This window comes from Etheostoma spectabile, chromosome 6 (assembly GCF_008692095.1).
Source record: "Etheostoma spectabile isolate EspeVRDwgs_2016 chromosome 6, UIUC_Espe_1.0, whole genome shotgun sequence".
Taxonomy (NCBI): domain Eukaryota; kingdom Metazoa; phylum Chordata; class Actinopteri; order Perciformes; family Percidae; genus Etheostoma; species Etheostoma spectabile.
In genome coordinates this window covers 1,285,452-1,300,259 of record NC_045738.1, presented here as the reverse complement: position 1 = coordinate 1,300,259, position 14,808 = coordinate 1,285,452, and the positions used below count along the sequence as shown (strand labels likewise).

Sequence of the window (14,808 nt, the reverse complement as noted above, 5' to 3'; positions counted from 1 at the left end):
CCACGCACTGAAACACACACATACAAACAACAGCATTTGTGCATGGATATAGACAAATGTGAGAAATGTGTATGTATCTTTCTCTCTATCACTCTCTCTCTCTCTCTCTCTCTCTCTCTCTCTCTCTCTCTCTCCCATTAGCCAGTTTGTAATTTCAGACAGGCCTCCATTATCAGCTGGAGTCTGTGGCTGTATTACTGGTCTCCAGACAGATCATAAACCAGCAGGGCTGACTTGAATCAAAATAACTGTAAGGTCTGAGCCCAGGGTGAATGGCAGTGGACAGGCACAGTGAGATAATGATTAGGGAATAATCACTCACCTGACACACAGACACAAACTTGAGGGCAACTTAAATACCATGTATGCAGTTTCCATGAAGCAACCCTGTCCTCCAGGTGCTGCACTTCACAGAGATATGTAGAGACAGGTTGCAGGCTAGCTGACCTAGCTGAAAGAACCGCAAGAAGGAGAGTCAGCGGGTCTGGAATGCATGCCTGGGATGAGTCCCACCGACCTTTTGGAATTCCTTCCCCCCCTTTTAAATAGACCGGAGAGGTATGGACTTTTGAGTCCATTGCAGTCTTTGATGCAGTAGAGTACACTGTCTCCTTGTTGGTGACCTTTTTGCAGTACAGTCTTGAATGAACTTGGTTCTACAAAGCCATCCATTTAGGCAAAAATATATATAAAACACATAATATGATCTAATGTAATTCAATGGTTATTATTATGTGAATGTAGTGCAAGACACAGTCACTTTTGCTACACTTGAAGGAAACATGCTTCATTTCGACTTCATACTTTTATTTCGGGTTTACAAGACATTTTTTATGTGCTTTGAAGCTTTAGTGCGTGATTTTTTTTACATTAATGAACGTCTGTTACATTCATTGCCAAATGAGTTGATACAAAGCTAATTAAGAATCTCAGCTCCACACAGTTCTCTCTGTACTTCTCAGTAGGGCTATATTGAAGATGATGACCTCTTCTGTAGAGTCCATCATGTTTTTTAAATCCTCCGTGTCCTCCTTGACTACTAGTAACTGTGTGCAGGAGGGGTGGGGGGCAAATTGCAATTATGGAAGGCATGTGTCATGTGGCTGCGAAAACAGTGGTGTTGTCATTACTTTGAATTCCTCATGGAGGCGACAGAAACTACGCACTATAGCTTTAATGTTCACAATAAGACATTTTTCTTATGCTGTCCGTTGCTGCAACACCTTTGCAGAGAGGCCACGTCCCTCCCCTCTAAGGTGTCCCCAATGGGGCCTTATTTCAGCAGAAACATGTGTGGTAGTCAGTGGTGAAAGACAAATCATTTTTGTTTATCCTGTTTGAATTGTGCCATGCATTATACATATGATGCTTGGCAATTTTAAAGATAATTTCAAGTCAAGAAAGTCCCAGTTTGTCATAAAACTGTTGACGTTTTAAAGGGATGGTCCCCAAGCTGGAGGTGGTTCTCCGGCGCAGAGAACCCCATAGGACGCCGCAAGGAGCTGCAAGTCCCACTGGCTCGATGTTACACACGTTTTCTGTTAGGTAGAGAAAGAGAAAAACAGAGAACATGGTCTTTTCCCATACTTTTGGGTTCTCTAGACGCACAAGGGACACATAAACAAACAAAAAAACGCATTATAAATACAAGCATTAAGTTAATTTTAGACTTTTGATTCAGCATGTCTCTGGAATCCTCAGTGTTTGTTTACACAGATAAGTGCAGGGCTGTGAACAGCAGTCTGGGAATGAAGTGAAGGATTTATGCTCCCAGTAAACATAGTTCGGACCAGGAAGTGTCAACCTCCCTCGGTTTTGGCCCATTTTCCTTCCTTTTCCTGCACATCTCTTGGTCTTTATATCCTCCTCTTGTTCTTGCTTGTTTGTGCCTGTTTCTGTCTGTCTCACTGTCTGAACACCCACATTTCTTACTCTCACTCACTGAGCTTTACACTTATCTCATATCTCACCAAAATTGTACAAATCCTTTCCAAACCATCTCACAGATGCTTTTACACAGAACCTTTACACAGATGCTTTGGACCAATTATTACAATAACACGCCTACAGTATAGTCTGTGGTCGTTTAAGTCTGTCTGTGTTTGCACAGTAGGATGATCCCAGAGCAATTCACACCTTTTACTGCCCTTCAGAAAGGTGGTAATCCCTCTTGGTATGTTTGGTTAAGAGGAGGAGAACAAGACCATTTCTCAAATATGGATTGCATTTTCAAAGGATGCTTTTTAATGCCAAAAGTGCAAAGCTAGAACAAAACTACTGCCCTTAAATCAACGGTACGTAGCTAAGTGTTGCTTAACCCAAATCCTGACTTCAATTTTGATATCATTCCAACCCCATCATGTTATTCTTTGAAAACAATACTTACTATGTTAATTGAAATCTGAAAACGTAGTTAGCGTATGTTGTTTAGCCTGACACGAAACCAAATGTCAGAGCATGTTGTCACAGTATTGGACCTGAAAGTGTCCACAGTGGTGTTACCTTTAAGATTTAATCAGCTCACTGGCATCAACAAAATGTGTTTTAGGGCTTAGAAATAACACAAATAACAACTATTTTGCCATTATACCTTCACACAGACACAATACAACAATGCAAACTTTAGTTGACAATAGGCTAAGTAAATACAGCCTGTATCCTATAACTGTCAGCTGCCTTTGCCAATGCTGTATTATAACTCATAAGCAATATTTATAGCCCTCTGTCAATACTACTGAATAAGGACATGTCTGTAGAGCCAATTCCCCGGTGTTCTGTGTTTATTCCTGTGACAGACAAAGAGCAGATCTTTCTGTGCAGTGCATTGGCCAAGGATGAATACTACTGCAGTTCATGTTGAAGAAAGAAATTATTAAATTATAGATTCTAAAGAGTTGTGTAAAATATGTTTGACCCCGAAAATCACAATGACATAATTAATGGATATATTTGCCTTAATGCAAGAGTTGATAGAATTGGCCTACAATTTAACCCCAAATCACATTAGCTGCGTGGCGGTATTATTCCGCCCCCTGTGGGCACGTTGGGGAACTACATTTGTGTGTTGCCACTATCTCGTTCCAGGGACCTCTAGTTTCCGGGGGGGACGAATTTCAGAGTAACACCACACGATAGGAAGGTTAGTGCTTGCATTTTTGTTTCTAAGTGATTTGTAATTATTTGAGTGTAATGTTATCAAATGTTTTACGGAATGTATTCATTTTCTCCGCAGCTCGTCATATGCGTAATTTACGTAGGCTATTAAAGGTAGAAAGGGAACATTTAAACCTCATGTGACATGTCATTTTCCAAATAGGCTTGAATGGAGTAACGCTACTGCAAAACAAGTTGGTAAAACAACTGAAAAAAACTTACTTATATGATTATAAATATATTTACAGGGCTTCCGTCGTGGTTTCAACCAGGATAATGAATGCTTTCCGTTAAATATGAATGTAGGCAGATATAGCAAGCTAGCAAGATATATATATATATATATATATATATATATATATATATATATATATATATATATATATATATATGAGAATTCCCAGGGAAACTGCCTTTAACCCATCCTATACATAAGAGCAGTGGGACCAACTCCAGTTCTTTTTGCCAATGCCTATTTGGCCAGATGGCACTCTCTCTCTCTCTCTCTCTCTCTCTCTCTCTCTCTCTCTCTCTCTCTCTCTGTTAGACTGAGCAGTTTACATTTTGGCAATGCTCCCTGTACTCAAACTTTGTTATGTGCCCACTTCTTTATAAATGTCTGAATATTTCCGCCCCCATATCTCCATCTCCATGCTGCTGCAGGATGGTACTGTGTGCAGTGAGGCGACTTCTCCTAAAGAGCAGCAGCAGCAGCTGTGGAGCCTGGGCCAGGTAAGGACTCAGTCAGCATGGTTTACCACCATGCTGGTCACAGCAGATAAAATCAGTAATAAAGGAACATCGAGTCTACAGAGTTGAATCCACATTATTTCATAAACACAAACCAGTGCAACAGCCAAAAAAGCTGCTTGGCCTGACTCAGGACTTGAGTGAGTCAGAATCAGAGAGTGTGTTTGTGTGGCTGTGTACTATGCCTCCTTTAGGCTGATTTACAGAGAGGTAAGGGAGTGGATTGAAGTGCTCATATTATGCTCATTTTCAGGTTCATAATTGTACTTAGAAGTTGCACCAGAATAGGAATATGTGGTTTAGTATCAAGAAAATCCCACATATTTGTTGTACTGCACATTGCTGCAGCTCCTCTTTTCACCCTGTGTGTTGAGCTCTCTGTTTTAGCTACAGAGTGAAGCATCACACTTCTGTGGAAGTCGTACATGCGCAGTAGCTAGGTAAGCACTGCTAGCTAGTCAGGTGCAGAGCATGAGGGCGTGCCATGCTAGCAGCTAGGCGAGCATTATAACATGTTACAGAATGACGAACGTTCGTCACACAAGTGCAGGCTGGACTACAATAGAGCTGTCTGGAGCGGTTTGTGAACAGTGTTACCTGTCCTTTGGGGTGGACTTTGGGCTTTTTTACTTTGTAAACTTATAATGTGCACAATAAAGGAAAGATAAAAGCCAAAAAGCATAATATGAGCACTTTAAAAGCATTCCTCCTCCTCCTGTTTGTGAGTGCAAACATGAACAGTCAGTCCTGAGCAACACCAGTCTGATTTCCTTTAGGCCGTTTTCATACGATTTGTTTATACCCTTACAATTGCACATGCATTTTCATTGTGATTCGAAATAATTTGATTGATTTGATTTTAAAATCACTGAAATGTCATGTGCTTTATACATGTTGTTTGTCCAAGGCTGCTCCAGAGAGGTTGTGCGTACTCCAGCGTCCATGGCTTCGACCAGGGGGAGATCAGAGAGAAGCTGCAGGCCTTTCCTGGAGGATCCATTGACCTCCTCAAACAGGAGTCTGGCATCGCTGTGCTGACCATCAACTACCCGTCCCGCATGAATGCCTTCTCCGGTAAGGTCACTGTATATATCCCGATTAGTGCAGATTTTTTTTTGTTCTCATTATAAAAGCCATTTGTACACAAGCATAAACCAATTAGTCTGCAGCCCAGTTTAGTGTTTGAGTTTTTCCTTCCTCCCAGGCAGTATGATGGTGGATCTGGAGGAGAGGGTACACCAGCTGGAGAGCTGGATAGACTGTAAAGGCCTCATTGTTCAGGGTGCTTCTGGAACTTTCTGCTCTGGATCGGACCTCAACGCTGTCAGGGCGATATCTAACCCACAGGTAGCAAAGTAAAATAGTTTACAGTGTCTCTCTGCTGTGACTATCTGCATACGGCTGCAGGCAATCTGTCTGCATCTCTTTACTTATTTCCTATTTTCCTAGGATGGGATGAAGATGTGTATGTTCATGCAGAATGCTCTTACAAGACTACTCAGGTAAGGGCTTTCATTTCCCGCTCTACTGCTTTGGTAAATATCAATGCAGATCCACGACGTTCCACTTCTGGGATTACTCCGGTCCCGCCGGAAATTCTGCCAGATGTCCCTCATTTTGGCCAGATGTTACCTTCCGCTTTCCATGTGTTATAATGTTAACCTCCGATGGATGGATGGATGGATGGATGGATGGAGGACTATGATTAACTCCTCAGATCTCTGCAGGGTAAATCCAGACAGCTAGCTAGAATGTCGTATCCAGTCTGAGTTTTCTGTTGCACGACTAAAACAACCTCTGAACGTACACGTGGTCCACCAAAACAAGTTCCTTCCCAAGGCTATTTTACAGCGGCACCGTGGCTCCGTCCAGCACTTAGCACCGCCCAAGACGGTTGTGATTTGTTAAAATAAATGACAATAAACGAGAGCACGTTTTTCTTCCATCCCGGAATGCTGTGTGGACTCTCCAGACCTTCCTTCTCGGTGCTGTGGAGGAAGGTCTGGCAATGCGAGACTAGTGCAGACTAAATCACCAGAAACCCATCTGAGTTAAAGGAGTTGGAGGTCAGCTGTCATGTAATGTGTGCACCACAGTATGCTGACAGAGTAGTTCTCTCAGTGCAGGCTGCCCCTGATCTCTGTTGCTCTGGTGGAGGGGAGAGCGTTGGGAGGAGGTGCGGAACTCACCACTGCCTGCGATTTCAGGTAATGTAAAATCTCTTGGAATCCCTTTTAACGTCATCCCCTTTCATCCAAAGGTTTTCTAATAATCTAACTTCTCTCTGTCTCTCATAGGCTAATGGCATCTGGCAGTGTGATCCAGTTTGTCCATAAACACATGGGCCTGGTCCCAGGCTGGGGCGGCGCCGCTCGACTTGTCCGCATTGTCGGAAGCCAGAATGCTCTGAAGCTGCTTGGTGGTGCTCTAAAAGTGGATCCCGAACTTGGCCTGCAGATTGGACTGGCAGATGGAGTCTTGGAGGTCCCCCAGGCAGAGGAAGGTGCAGGGACTCTCCTCCAGCGGGCTGAAAACTGGCTCAGTCACTATACACATGGAGCTGCGCCGGTGATCCAGGCTGTGAAGAAGGTAGTGCTGTCAGGGAGAGAGCTCCCTCTGGCCGAGGCTCTGAGGACTGAGAAGGATGTATTTGGTACCGTGTGGGGCGGTCCAGCTAACCTGCAGGCTCTGGCCAGCAAGTCCAAACACAGATGAGTGTCTTTTCTGAGAGCTTTCTTAGATTAGCCAACATGTTCGACTGACACATTTTTGGAAAACCCTGTCCAGGTAACAACTGTGTGGAAGAGAACTGCTACAAACTGACTCTAGATTGCCATGAATACACTTAGTTAGTTCTTTGGTGTGCTGAAGACATTTACAGTTGCTTCTCATTTAATAATCTGAATGTTGTGTGGACTCTGTCAATATAGAGACAAGTGATTCGCTTTGCAAGGACAAGAACTAAAGCTGCATCATTGTCTCTAATCCACTGATTAGGGATCAGTCATTGTCACACACGTTAATGGTTGTGATGTATTTTGTTTGGTATCTCTCTGTGACATTATAGCTCATTATCACAAGAGGAGCTGAGATACCAATGCATAAACAGTGAGGCTTATAATGTGTTTGTTTTGTTCATTTATTGCAAACATACTGTACCTCTGTTGGAAACAATGGAATTAGGGGATTTTTTGGGGGGATGGAAACTGAATTAACACTATAAATAAAAACTCGCTTCCTTTGGGATTATATTTTAGAAACTGGACTCTGCAGCCTCCTGTCTACAGCAACACATGTATTAGTTGTGGCGCAGCGTCAGCTGACCTGGGAAATGATTTTGTTTCTTTAATACTCTGTACACTTGACTCTTTATATGAAGACTGATTAGGTTTACATATATGTGATGAACAGTGAATATGCTGTAATATTCCATGGGTATTATAGTCTTATATTTTCAGTATGGATGAAAGCTAGGGCCCAAAGGACTTCATACTCCATCGTCTAAATCCTTATTAAACTCCAGGTCCCCTGAAAAAGGGATCATGGTAGTGATTAGATCACCAGGGTGAGCCTAACTGAAGCAGACGGACAGCAGCATACAGATGCCGATGAAGCACGGGGCATCGACAGCTGTGTAGGTAAAGATGTCTGCTGTACCTACCAGTTTTTAGGTTAGCTCAGCGGATCCTTTCTCTCTGTGCTCATTGATCATCCCCACACTTTCTGTTTTGCTGGGAGATTCTTATTGTTAGCTGTAGGTAGGAGCATTATTTGGCTCTTTGTCTATTCATGCGGAAAGATGCTGAAGCACAGGGCCAGATTAAACAGTTCAGATATGCATACAGATTTTTTTTGTAAGGTCAGGCACCCATTTGTAGCTCAGTTTTAATTTCACATTCAAATTAGCCCATGCAGCGAGGCAAAAAGTGCCCCGACTATGTGAATAGGACAGATGTCTGGACGATGCCAGGCCTTTATCTCCTGTTTCCCTTCCAGAGCTTGTGTTTCCTGGACAGCTGGAGGGCTGCTACTGCGGCCAGAATACCAAACACCTACAAGGTGAGTGAGGGAAGGTCAAGAGTTGACCTCATTATGATATACAGCACATAAACACTTGTTTATATGGTTTCCATCAACAGAATAAAAAAGTTGTGTTCTGGATTAGCTATCAGTATCTTTCTTGTTACACCTGTGCTGACAATGTATGTATGTATAGCTACTCAGAGAAACCACAATGACTTTCTTATTCTGCAATAAGCCGTTTTGTCCGTGTCACATCGATGCTTTGATATATGAAAAATAGATATTTCAGCTGTATTCAGTGGGAAGAATGTGTCACCCCCACCACAAAATACTTGAGGTGGTAGTGTGGAGAAACTGGTGAAATCTTACAATGGGACCATTGATAGTTCTACTTATGTAACACAATATACATGCAAACATATTTTAAATAGAACAAACTCACACGCACCCTATTACAGAGGAAAAAAAGCAGACTCATATACCAATAATCAGAGACAAGGTGCTCAAATATCATTTTAGCATGATGAAATGACAATTTATTCTCAGATTACAAACCATGTAACAAAACGTTGCCAAGCGAAAACTGTTACACAAACTTTATTCTTCAGAATGGAAATTCAGACAGCGGATGGTGTAAGCATGTACGAATTATAAAAAAAAAAAAAAAAGAACATAACTTGAAATCTCTGCAGCATGGCCAATAGCAGTGGCATGTTTTTGTTCTCTTACTGCCTCAAGATATCATACATAAGAGGATTCACAACCTTAAAACGCAGAAAACCAAATGAAACGGAAAAATTTACTCAAACTCAACCAAAAAAAATAATATTTCTCATCATCTCGCCAACCAGTAGTGTTTAAATAACTCTCTCTTCAAACATGCACGGATCACAACACTTTAGAAACACCAATTGAGAATATGTTAGTCAGGGACAATGAGAATACTAACGAGGCTGCAGAGGCCTCAACAGCTTCAAAATGAAAACACTGATACTTCACGTTAAAATGCCAATTATTTAAAGCTGGGAAAGGTTAAAATAAATGTCATATGTATGTACTTCTATCACGCACATTCATTTAAAACATTGCAATCTACACAGATTTTAGAAGCTGCAGGTTAATTGACAGACAAACCGTCGAGGTAGACAGATAATCCTGTGGGCTCCTGCTGTAGCACATTTAAATACCTACATTGCTTAATAGCAAAGCACTTCCGTTTCCTTTCTTTATCTGGATAAACAATCTAAAGATTTTTGTTGAACCACAATCGGCTCTGAAATGACACACTTTCAAAAGTTAAGACACGGTTACATTTCAGAATTTTTAAAGAAAAGGCTTCATAATCAGTTAAATCCTCAGTAAAGAAATGATTTAGGTTGGATTTGGGAAGAAGTTATCAAGGATTACATTTGTTGCAAGAGTAGTCAGATGGCTAGAGCTCGAACAAGCCCAATTCTGTGTGCTATGTTAGCTGAGAGAGTTAAAGTGTAGATGATTACAATGCAGCTGTTCATGATAACAATAATGACACAGTTCCAGTTCCAGGAGTAACAGCCCCATGCTTTCTCCCTCGACCGTCACAGATCTGGCTGAGAGTCCCAGAGACCCTCCGGGTATTAGGATAATCAATTTCAACACGAGACTACCTAGGATAGGCACAAGCAGGTTGCCATGTCATTTTTACGTTTCAAATCCCACTTTTGTGGAATTTAAAAAAAGAACACTCGATATGCCTGCGACCAAATGGCAGAAAGTGAGCCGACTGATGGCAGCTGAATGCCATAAGAAGTCTGTTACCACACATGATTTGCTGGAATGACAATCAGGAAATACCATGGCTCACAACAGCATGCTGGATCCATCTGACTCATCACCAAGCTGTACCCCCCCCCCCACCGTCTCAGTACTAGAACTTAAAACCCGACATGACTTCTACTTTTCTATAAATGTGAGACTGACAAACAAGTCATACAGCTACATCCAGATCATTATGAGCCAAATACAGGCACCAAGTTTGACAGCTAAAACTGAGTCGTTTACCTAAAACCATGGAGTATGTTATGCTTAACTTCTCTTTTACCGAGCAATCCGCCCACATCCGATCCGTGACAGAATGAACGACAGCATACAGTGGGGAATAAATTAATGAAATGGAACATAGCCGTTAGGTGATAATGGTATTATTGATGACATCAAACTTCAGTCACTGTACACTGGCCATCCGGCATTCTGGACCTTCCACTGCTACTGGATGAAGAAGGGGGAGAGGCGGACTCTGCGCCAGGAGGGGCTCTGTCCTCTGGATTCAGTCTTTGCCTCCGTGGCCTATCCTCCCAGGGCTCCACACGCTCTCCATCTCCCCCCTCTTCTTCCTCATCCTCCTCTTCCTCATCGTCGCTCCAGTCGCCAGAGCCAGACTCGTCCACGGAGGTGTGAGGCTCAGAGGACCTGGAGGGTGAGGCCTCCTCTTCCTCCTCTTCTTCCTCTCCTTCCCCAGCCTCAGACCGCTCGTGAGAAGGTGTGGGCCTGGGGCTGATCTGCAGTTGGGAGAGAGCATCCTCCAGAGTGGGGCTGCTGCTGCTGCTGTTGTCAGGCTGACCACCAAGGGAGGTGGGAGGTCTGGCAGGGGCTGTAACAGTAGAGGGGACACCTGTAACCGGCTGCTGTACACCTGCTACTGTGGTATCAGCCCCGTCAGCAGAGTTTTCTCGACCAGTTGCCCCAATGGCCCCAGGAACACCCTCAGTGTCCAAACGCAGTCCCGCCACTCCCTTCTTGGGGATATCCAAAACGTCCCTCTTCATCTTGCGTCTACGGCCGTGCTCGTTGCGCCTGTACTGCACCATGTTCTCCAAGTCGGCTACATACAAAAAACCAGCTATCAGCATTTCAGCCGTTTTCTTGCCCTTGGAGAAAGCGTCTTCCAGCTCACGGCTGGTTCGCTCATCATACTGCCACCAACCATTACGGCCCTCATAATACCAGGCATGATCACTTGCAGCCCCACCCCGACCTCCCGCCGATGCCTTTAGCTCCTCTGGAGAGAGAAGTGTAGGCCTTTCCAGGAAGTCATCCGGTACTTCCTGTCTGCAGAGAGCACATCGTTTGCTCTGCCAGGATGCTCCCTTCACACACAGGAAACAGAAGACGTGATGGCATGGCAGTTGGACTGGGTGGACGCAGCTCTGCAGACAGATGGCACACTCTGGTACAGACAGGGCTGGGGATGGGTTGCTGGAGCCGGAGCATGAAGATTCTGCACTGTTCCCACTTCCACCACCACCGCTGCTGCCGCCTTTCTTACTGGATGGAAGCGAGCTAACAGAGTGGTCTACCTCCCCACAACTAGCCATCCTTAGGAAGTACTAAGGAAAGGGGACAATGGTAAATAATGGTTATTGTGAGCATGTTAAGAGTTATCTTTACTTTTATCAGTACCATTCATTTTTTTAAGTAGTTAAGTGTATTAGTATTGTTGTTTTAAGGTCCACAACTGAGCAAAAAAATTCTAGTGAGACAATATATAATCTGTAATGACAGCACTTTTGTATTTTACTGCTGGTGTCTATGATCACATCAACTGCAAATCACTAGCACTAAGTTGCAAGACGAAGTTAAACTAAGAATCATAAAGTATGGCATATAGTATCGAATCATTATATACTCTATATGTCATATGTAACCTCAAACGGGGCAAACAGACATGCTATTTGATACTTACTGGAATTACCCTTAATTCTGATGTATCATTAGGAGAGCCGATGGACCTTCAAGCTTGCCACTGCCTAAAGAAAAAGAGCAGTCGGTGAAATGTCAGACAGTCCTGAAAATGGGTACAATTGTGATACAGAATATCTGACTTATGTAAACCTTTTATGACAGCTGACCTGATATGCAAACGGATTAGCTAACGTTACAAGCGTTAATTTACTTAGCTATGACTAAAATGCAAGGGTTTATTTAAAGTCGGTGGAACAAAGGGCTGCTCTGTTAACTGACTAGCTCCAAACAGTAAACTGTGTCGCTAACTAAACCCAGCTGGCTTATGACAGCCGTACTGATGAACACAGCTAGCGATCTAATATTCGCACTAACTGGTGACAAACTGGTTAATTTAACGTACAAAAAAAGGAAGCCGTTTGTTGTTACAAAGTACAAACCCAGGTCAAACTGCACAGAAGGATTTCTCGACTGACAAAGCGACCATAACAATAGGACCTGTTGTAGCTAACTGGCCAGGCTGATGGCAGCATTCTGACTCCAGCAAATAGACGGAGATCATCTGACGGTGCTAGCTTTTTTTTTGTTTTTTTTGTGCCAGGGAGACACAAGCAACTAGGATAATCATTTTTCTCACGACAGGGACAATACAACGACTGCGTAGGTGACGTACCTTTAGATGTTGCTGCGTTAGTCAAGTGTGTAGTTACAATTCGTGTAACGGCACTAATATGTAACGCTATTTTACCGACTTCCAATGTTAACTGGCTTTGTTTTCCTCCGAAAAAGGAGCTGAGATAAAGACGACGACGTAACACTACGCGCTGACGCAAATTGACGTAACAACGCACACCCTTTATACTCTACGCATGACAGTGTTCTGTCTTCCTGTTTGCTCGTGGCTAGAGGACGTTGGAGTCACAGAGGAGAGCGGCTCGTCAGTCATTTTTATTTATACAAAAGTAAAGAAAGAAGTAGCTAACAAAAATGTTTGCCCGTGCAGTGAGACCGACCGTGAGCTTGGCTCGGAGCCTTTCCACCTCGTCGCAGAACCACGCCAAGGTGGCGGTGCTGGGAGCATCAGGCGGCATAGGCCAGCCGCTTTCTCTGCTTCTCAAGAATAGCCCCCTGGTGAGTCACCTCTCCCTGTATGATATCGCCCACACCCCCGGTGTGGCTGCAGACCTCAGCCACATCGAGACTAGGGCCCAGGTGACCGGCCACATGGGTCCCGACCAGCTGAATGCTGCTCTGCAGGGCTGCGATGTCGTGGTCATCCCCGCCGGTGTGCCCAGAAAACCTGGCATGACCCGTGATGATCTCTTCAACACCAACGCCACCATTGTAGCCACCTTGGCCGACGCTTGCGCCCGCAACTGCCCGGAAGCCATGATCTGCGTCATTGCCAACCCTGTCAACTCCACCATACCTATCACATCAGAGGTCATGAAGAAGTATGGCGTTTACAACCCCAACAAAGTGTTTGGTGTCACAACCCTGGACATTGTCAGAGCAAACGCCTTCGTAGCAGACCTCAAAGGCCTTGACCCAGCTCGTGTCAATGTGCCAGTGATTGGAGGTCATGCTGGGAAGACCATCATTCCCCTCATTTCCCAGTGCACACCAAAAGTGGAGTTCCCTGCTGACCAGTTGGCTGCTCTGACTGGTAGGATCCAGGAGGCCGGCACGGAGGTGGTGAAGGCTAAGGCCGGAGCCGGATCTGCTACCCTGTCCATGGCCTACGCTGGCGCCCGCTTCACCTTCTCCGTCCTGGATGCCATGAATGGAAAGGAGGGTGTGGTGGAGTGCGGTTATGTCAGGTCTGAGGAGACAGAGTGCAAGTACTTCTCCACACCTCTTCTCCTGGGGAAGAACGGCATCGAGAAGAACCTTGGACTGGGCAAGCTGACTGCCTTTGAGGAGAAGCTGGTCGCCGACGCCATGGATGAGCTGAAGGCTTCTATCAAGAAGGGGGAAGATTTTGTGGCTAATATGAAGTGAACAGGGGACATTAAGTCAGTTTAAAAACAGACAAAAGCAGTTGTAATTGATCATTTGTTCCTGACCTTAACTTAAAAGGCATCCTGGTTTATTTCAAGATCTGTCAGTGTTTCCCTTTTTGTTTTAGCAGTGAGATCATCTTAATCAGAAATCCTGGTTTTAACCAAGGTCCTATTTGCTCTGTACACTCATTTTGTTTTGCCCAAACATGGCTATATTTTGCACTTATGACTTGTGTAAATACCGTACTGTGACTTGTCTATATTTTGCAAATGTCAAATTTAACACAAATTCATATATTTTCATGTACAGTCTGTATTAATGAGGATTTCTCTGCTTAATGAATGAGGAGGAAATACTGCGATCATGCCTGATGATACCAATGTAGATGTTACTAATGAGCAAAATACTCCACTAATAAACAGTTAAGCTTTAAAAATGATTCTTTTGTTTTCTACAAACATAATGTGGCTCGTCGGTGTACAACTAAATGTAAAATCTTGTGTATTGACAAACTTTAGACTGAAATAGTTCAAATGCATGCAACTTAATATTAGAGAAGGGATTTAAATTAATTATACGTATAATTGAATTCAATTAGAAAATGTATATCTTGCTATGAAGTTGGAGCTCCTTCATGGTAGTTGTCAGATTTATTTGCAGAAGAATTAAAGAGGGCTTATTGTCCCTGCAAAAACCAGACTAATAATTACTCCTACAATTTTGACTTGAATAATGACTGGCGGGAGCCTAATTACTTGAAACTTAATGTTTGATGATTCACAATATGTGCTGAGGAACACAATAGGGACAGTGATATACCTTCCTTGCTACAATGGACATAACCTCTTCTGGTGTTTATTGGTAGCTCTGTATGTTTCTGAATTGCAACAGAATATGTTGGATTTCTCCTTAGTGACACTAAGAGATACCAGTCCGTGTCTATGACAAGTGTTGATGTATTGCAGTGTGTTGATGGCTTTCACCCGAATGAGCTCATGGTAACCTTTGAATCAACAATGACTAGCAGCATAGTGTACTGAGGTTCACTTTACATTTACTCCGGGGTTATAACTGTCATGTTGTCCTCAGGTCAAATTGACCCTTTTTCCTATATCAATGTTCTTTTTAACTACCCAAAATAACATGATTGGTTCCACA

At 43.4% G+C, this 14,808-nt stretch overlaps 3 protein-coding genes across 3 annotated transcripts; 2 read left to right on the top strand and 1 right to left on the bottom strand.

Annotated features, from left to right (window-relative positions):
* Positions 1-3,063: 3,063 nt before the first annotated feature.
* echdc1 (enoyl CoA hydratase domain containing 1) lies at positions 3,064-7,019 on the top strand. Its single transcript, XM_032517918.1, has 7 exons — positions 3,064-3,139; positions 3,817-3,885; positions 4,811-4,977; positions 5,108-5,250; positions 5,353-5,405; positions 6,030-6,110; positions 6,201-7,019. Exons 2-7 carry the CDS (start codon positions 3,818-3,820, stop codon positions 6,616-6,618), a joined length of 930 nt encoding a protein of 309 aa, XP_032373809.1. The 5' UTR covers positions 3,064-3,139; position 3,817; the 3' UTR covers positions 6,619-7,019.
* A 1,417-nt stretch (positions 7,020-8,436) lies between these two features.
* Positions 8,437-12,464, bottom strand: LOC116690743 (E3 ubiquitin-protein ligase rnf146). Its single transcript, XM_032517907.1, has 3 exons — positions 12,320-12,464; positions 11,648-11,711; positions 8,437-11,291 (listed from the first exon to the last, which is right to left on the bottom strand). The coding sequence occupies exon 3, from the start codon at positions 11,277-11,279 to the stop codon at positions 10,119-10,121; it is 1,161 nt and encodes a 386-aa protein (XP_032373798.1). The 5' UTR covers positions 11,280-11,291; positions 11,648-11,711; positions 12,320-12,464; the 3' UTR covers positions 8,437-10,118.
* A 39-nt stretch (positions 12,465-12,503) lies between these two features.
* mdh2 (malate dehydrogenase 2, NAD (mitochondrial)) lies at positions 12,504-14,086 on the top strand. The gene has a single exon (XM_032517912.1). It carries the CDS (start codon positions 12,634-12,636, stop codon positions 13,645-13,647), a length of 1,014 nt encoding a protein of 337 aa, XP_032373803.1. The 5' UTR covers positions 12,504-12,633; the 3' UTR covers positions 13,648-14,086.
* Positions 14,087-14,808: the final 722 nt, after the last annotated feature.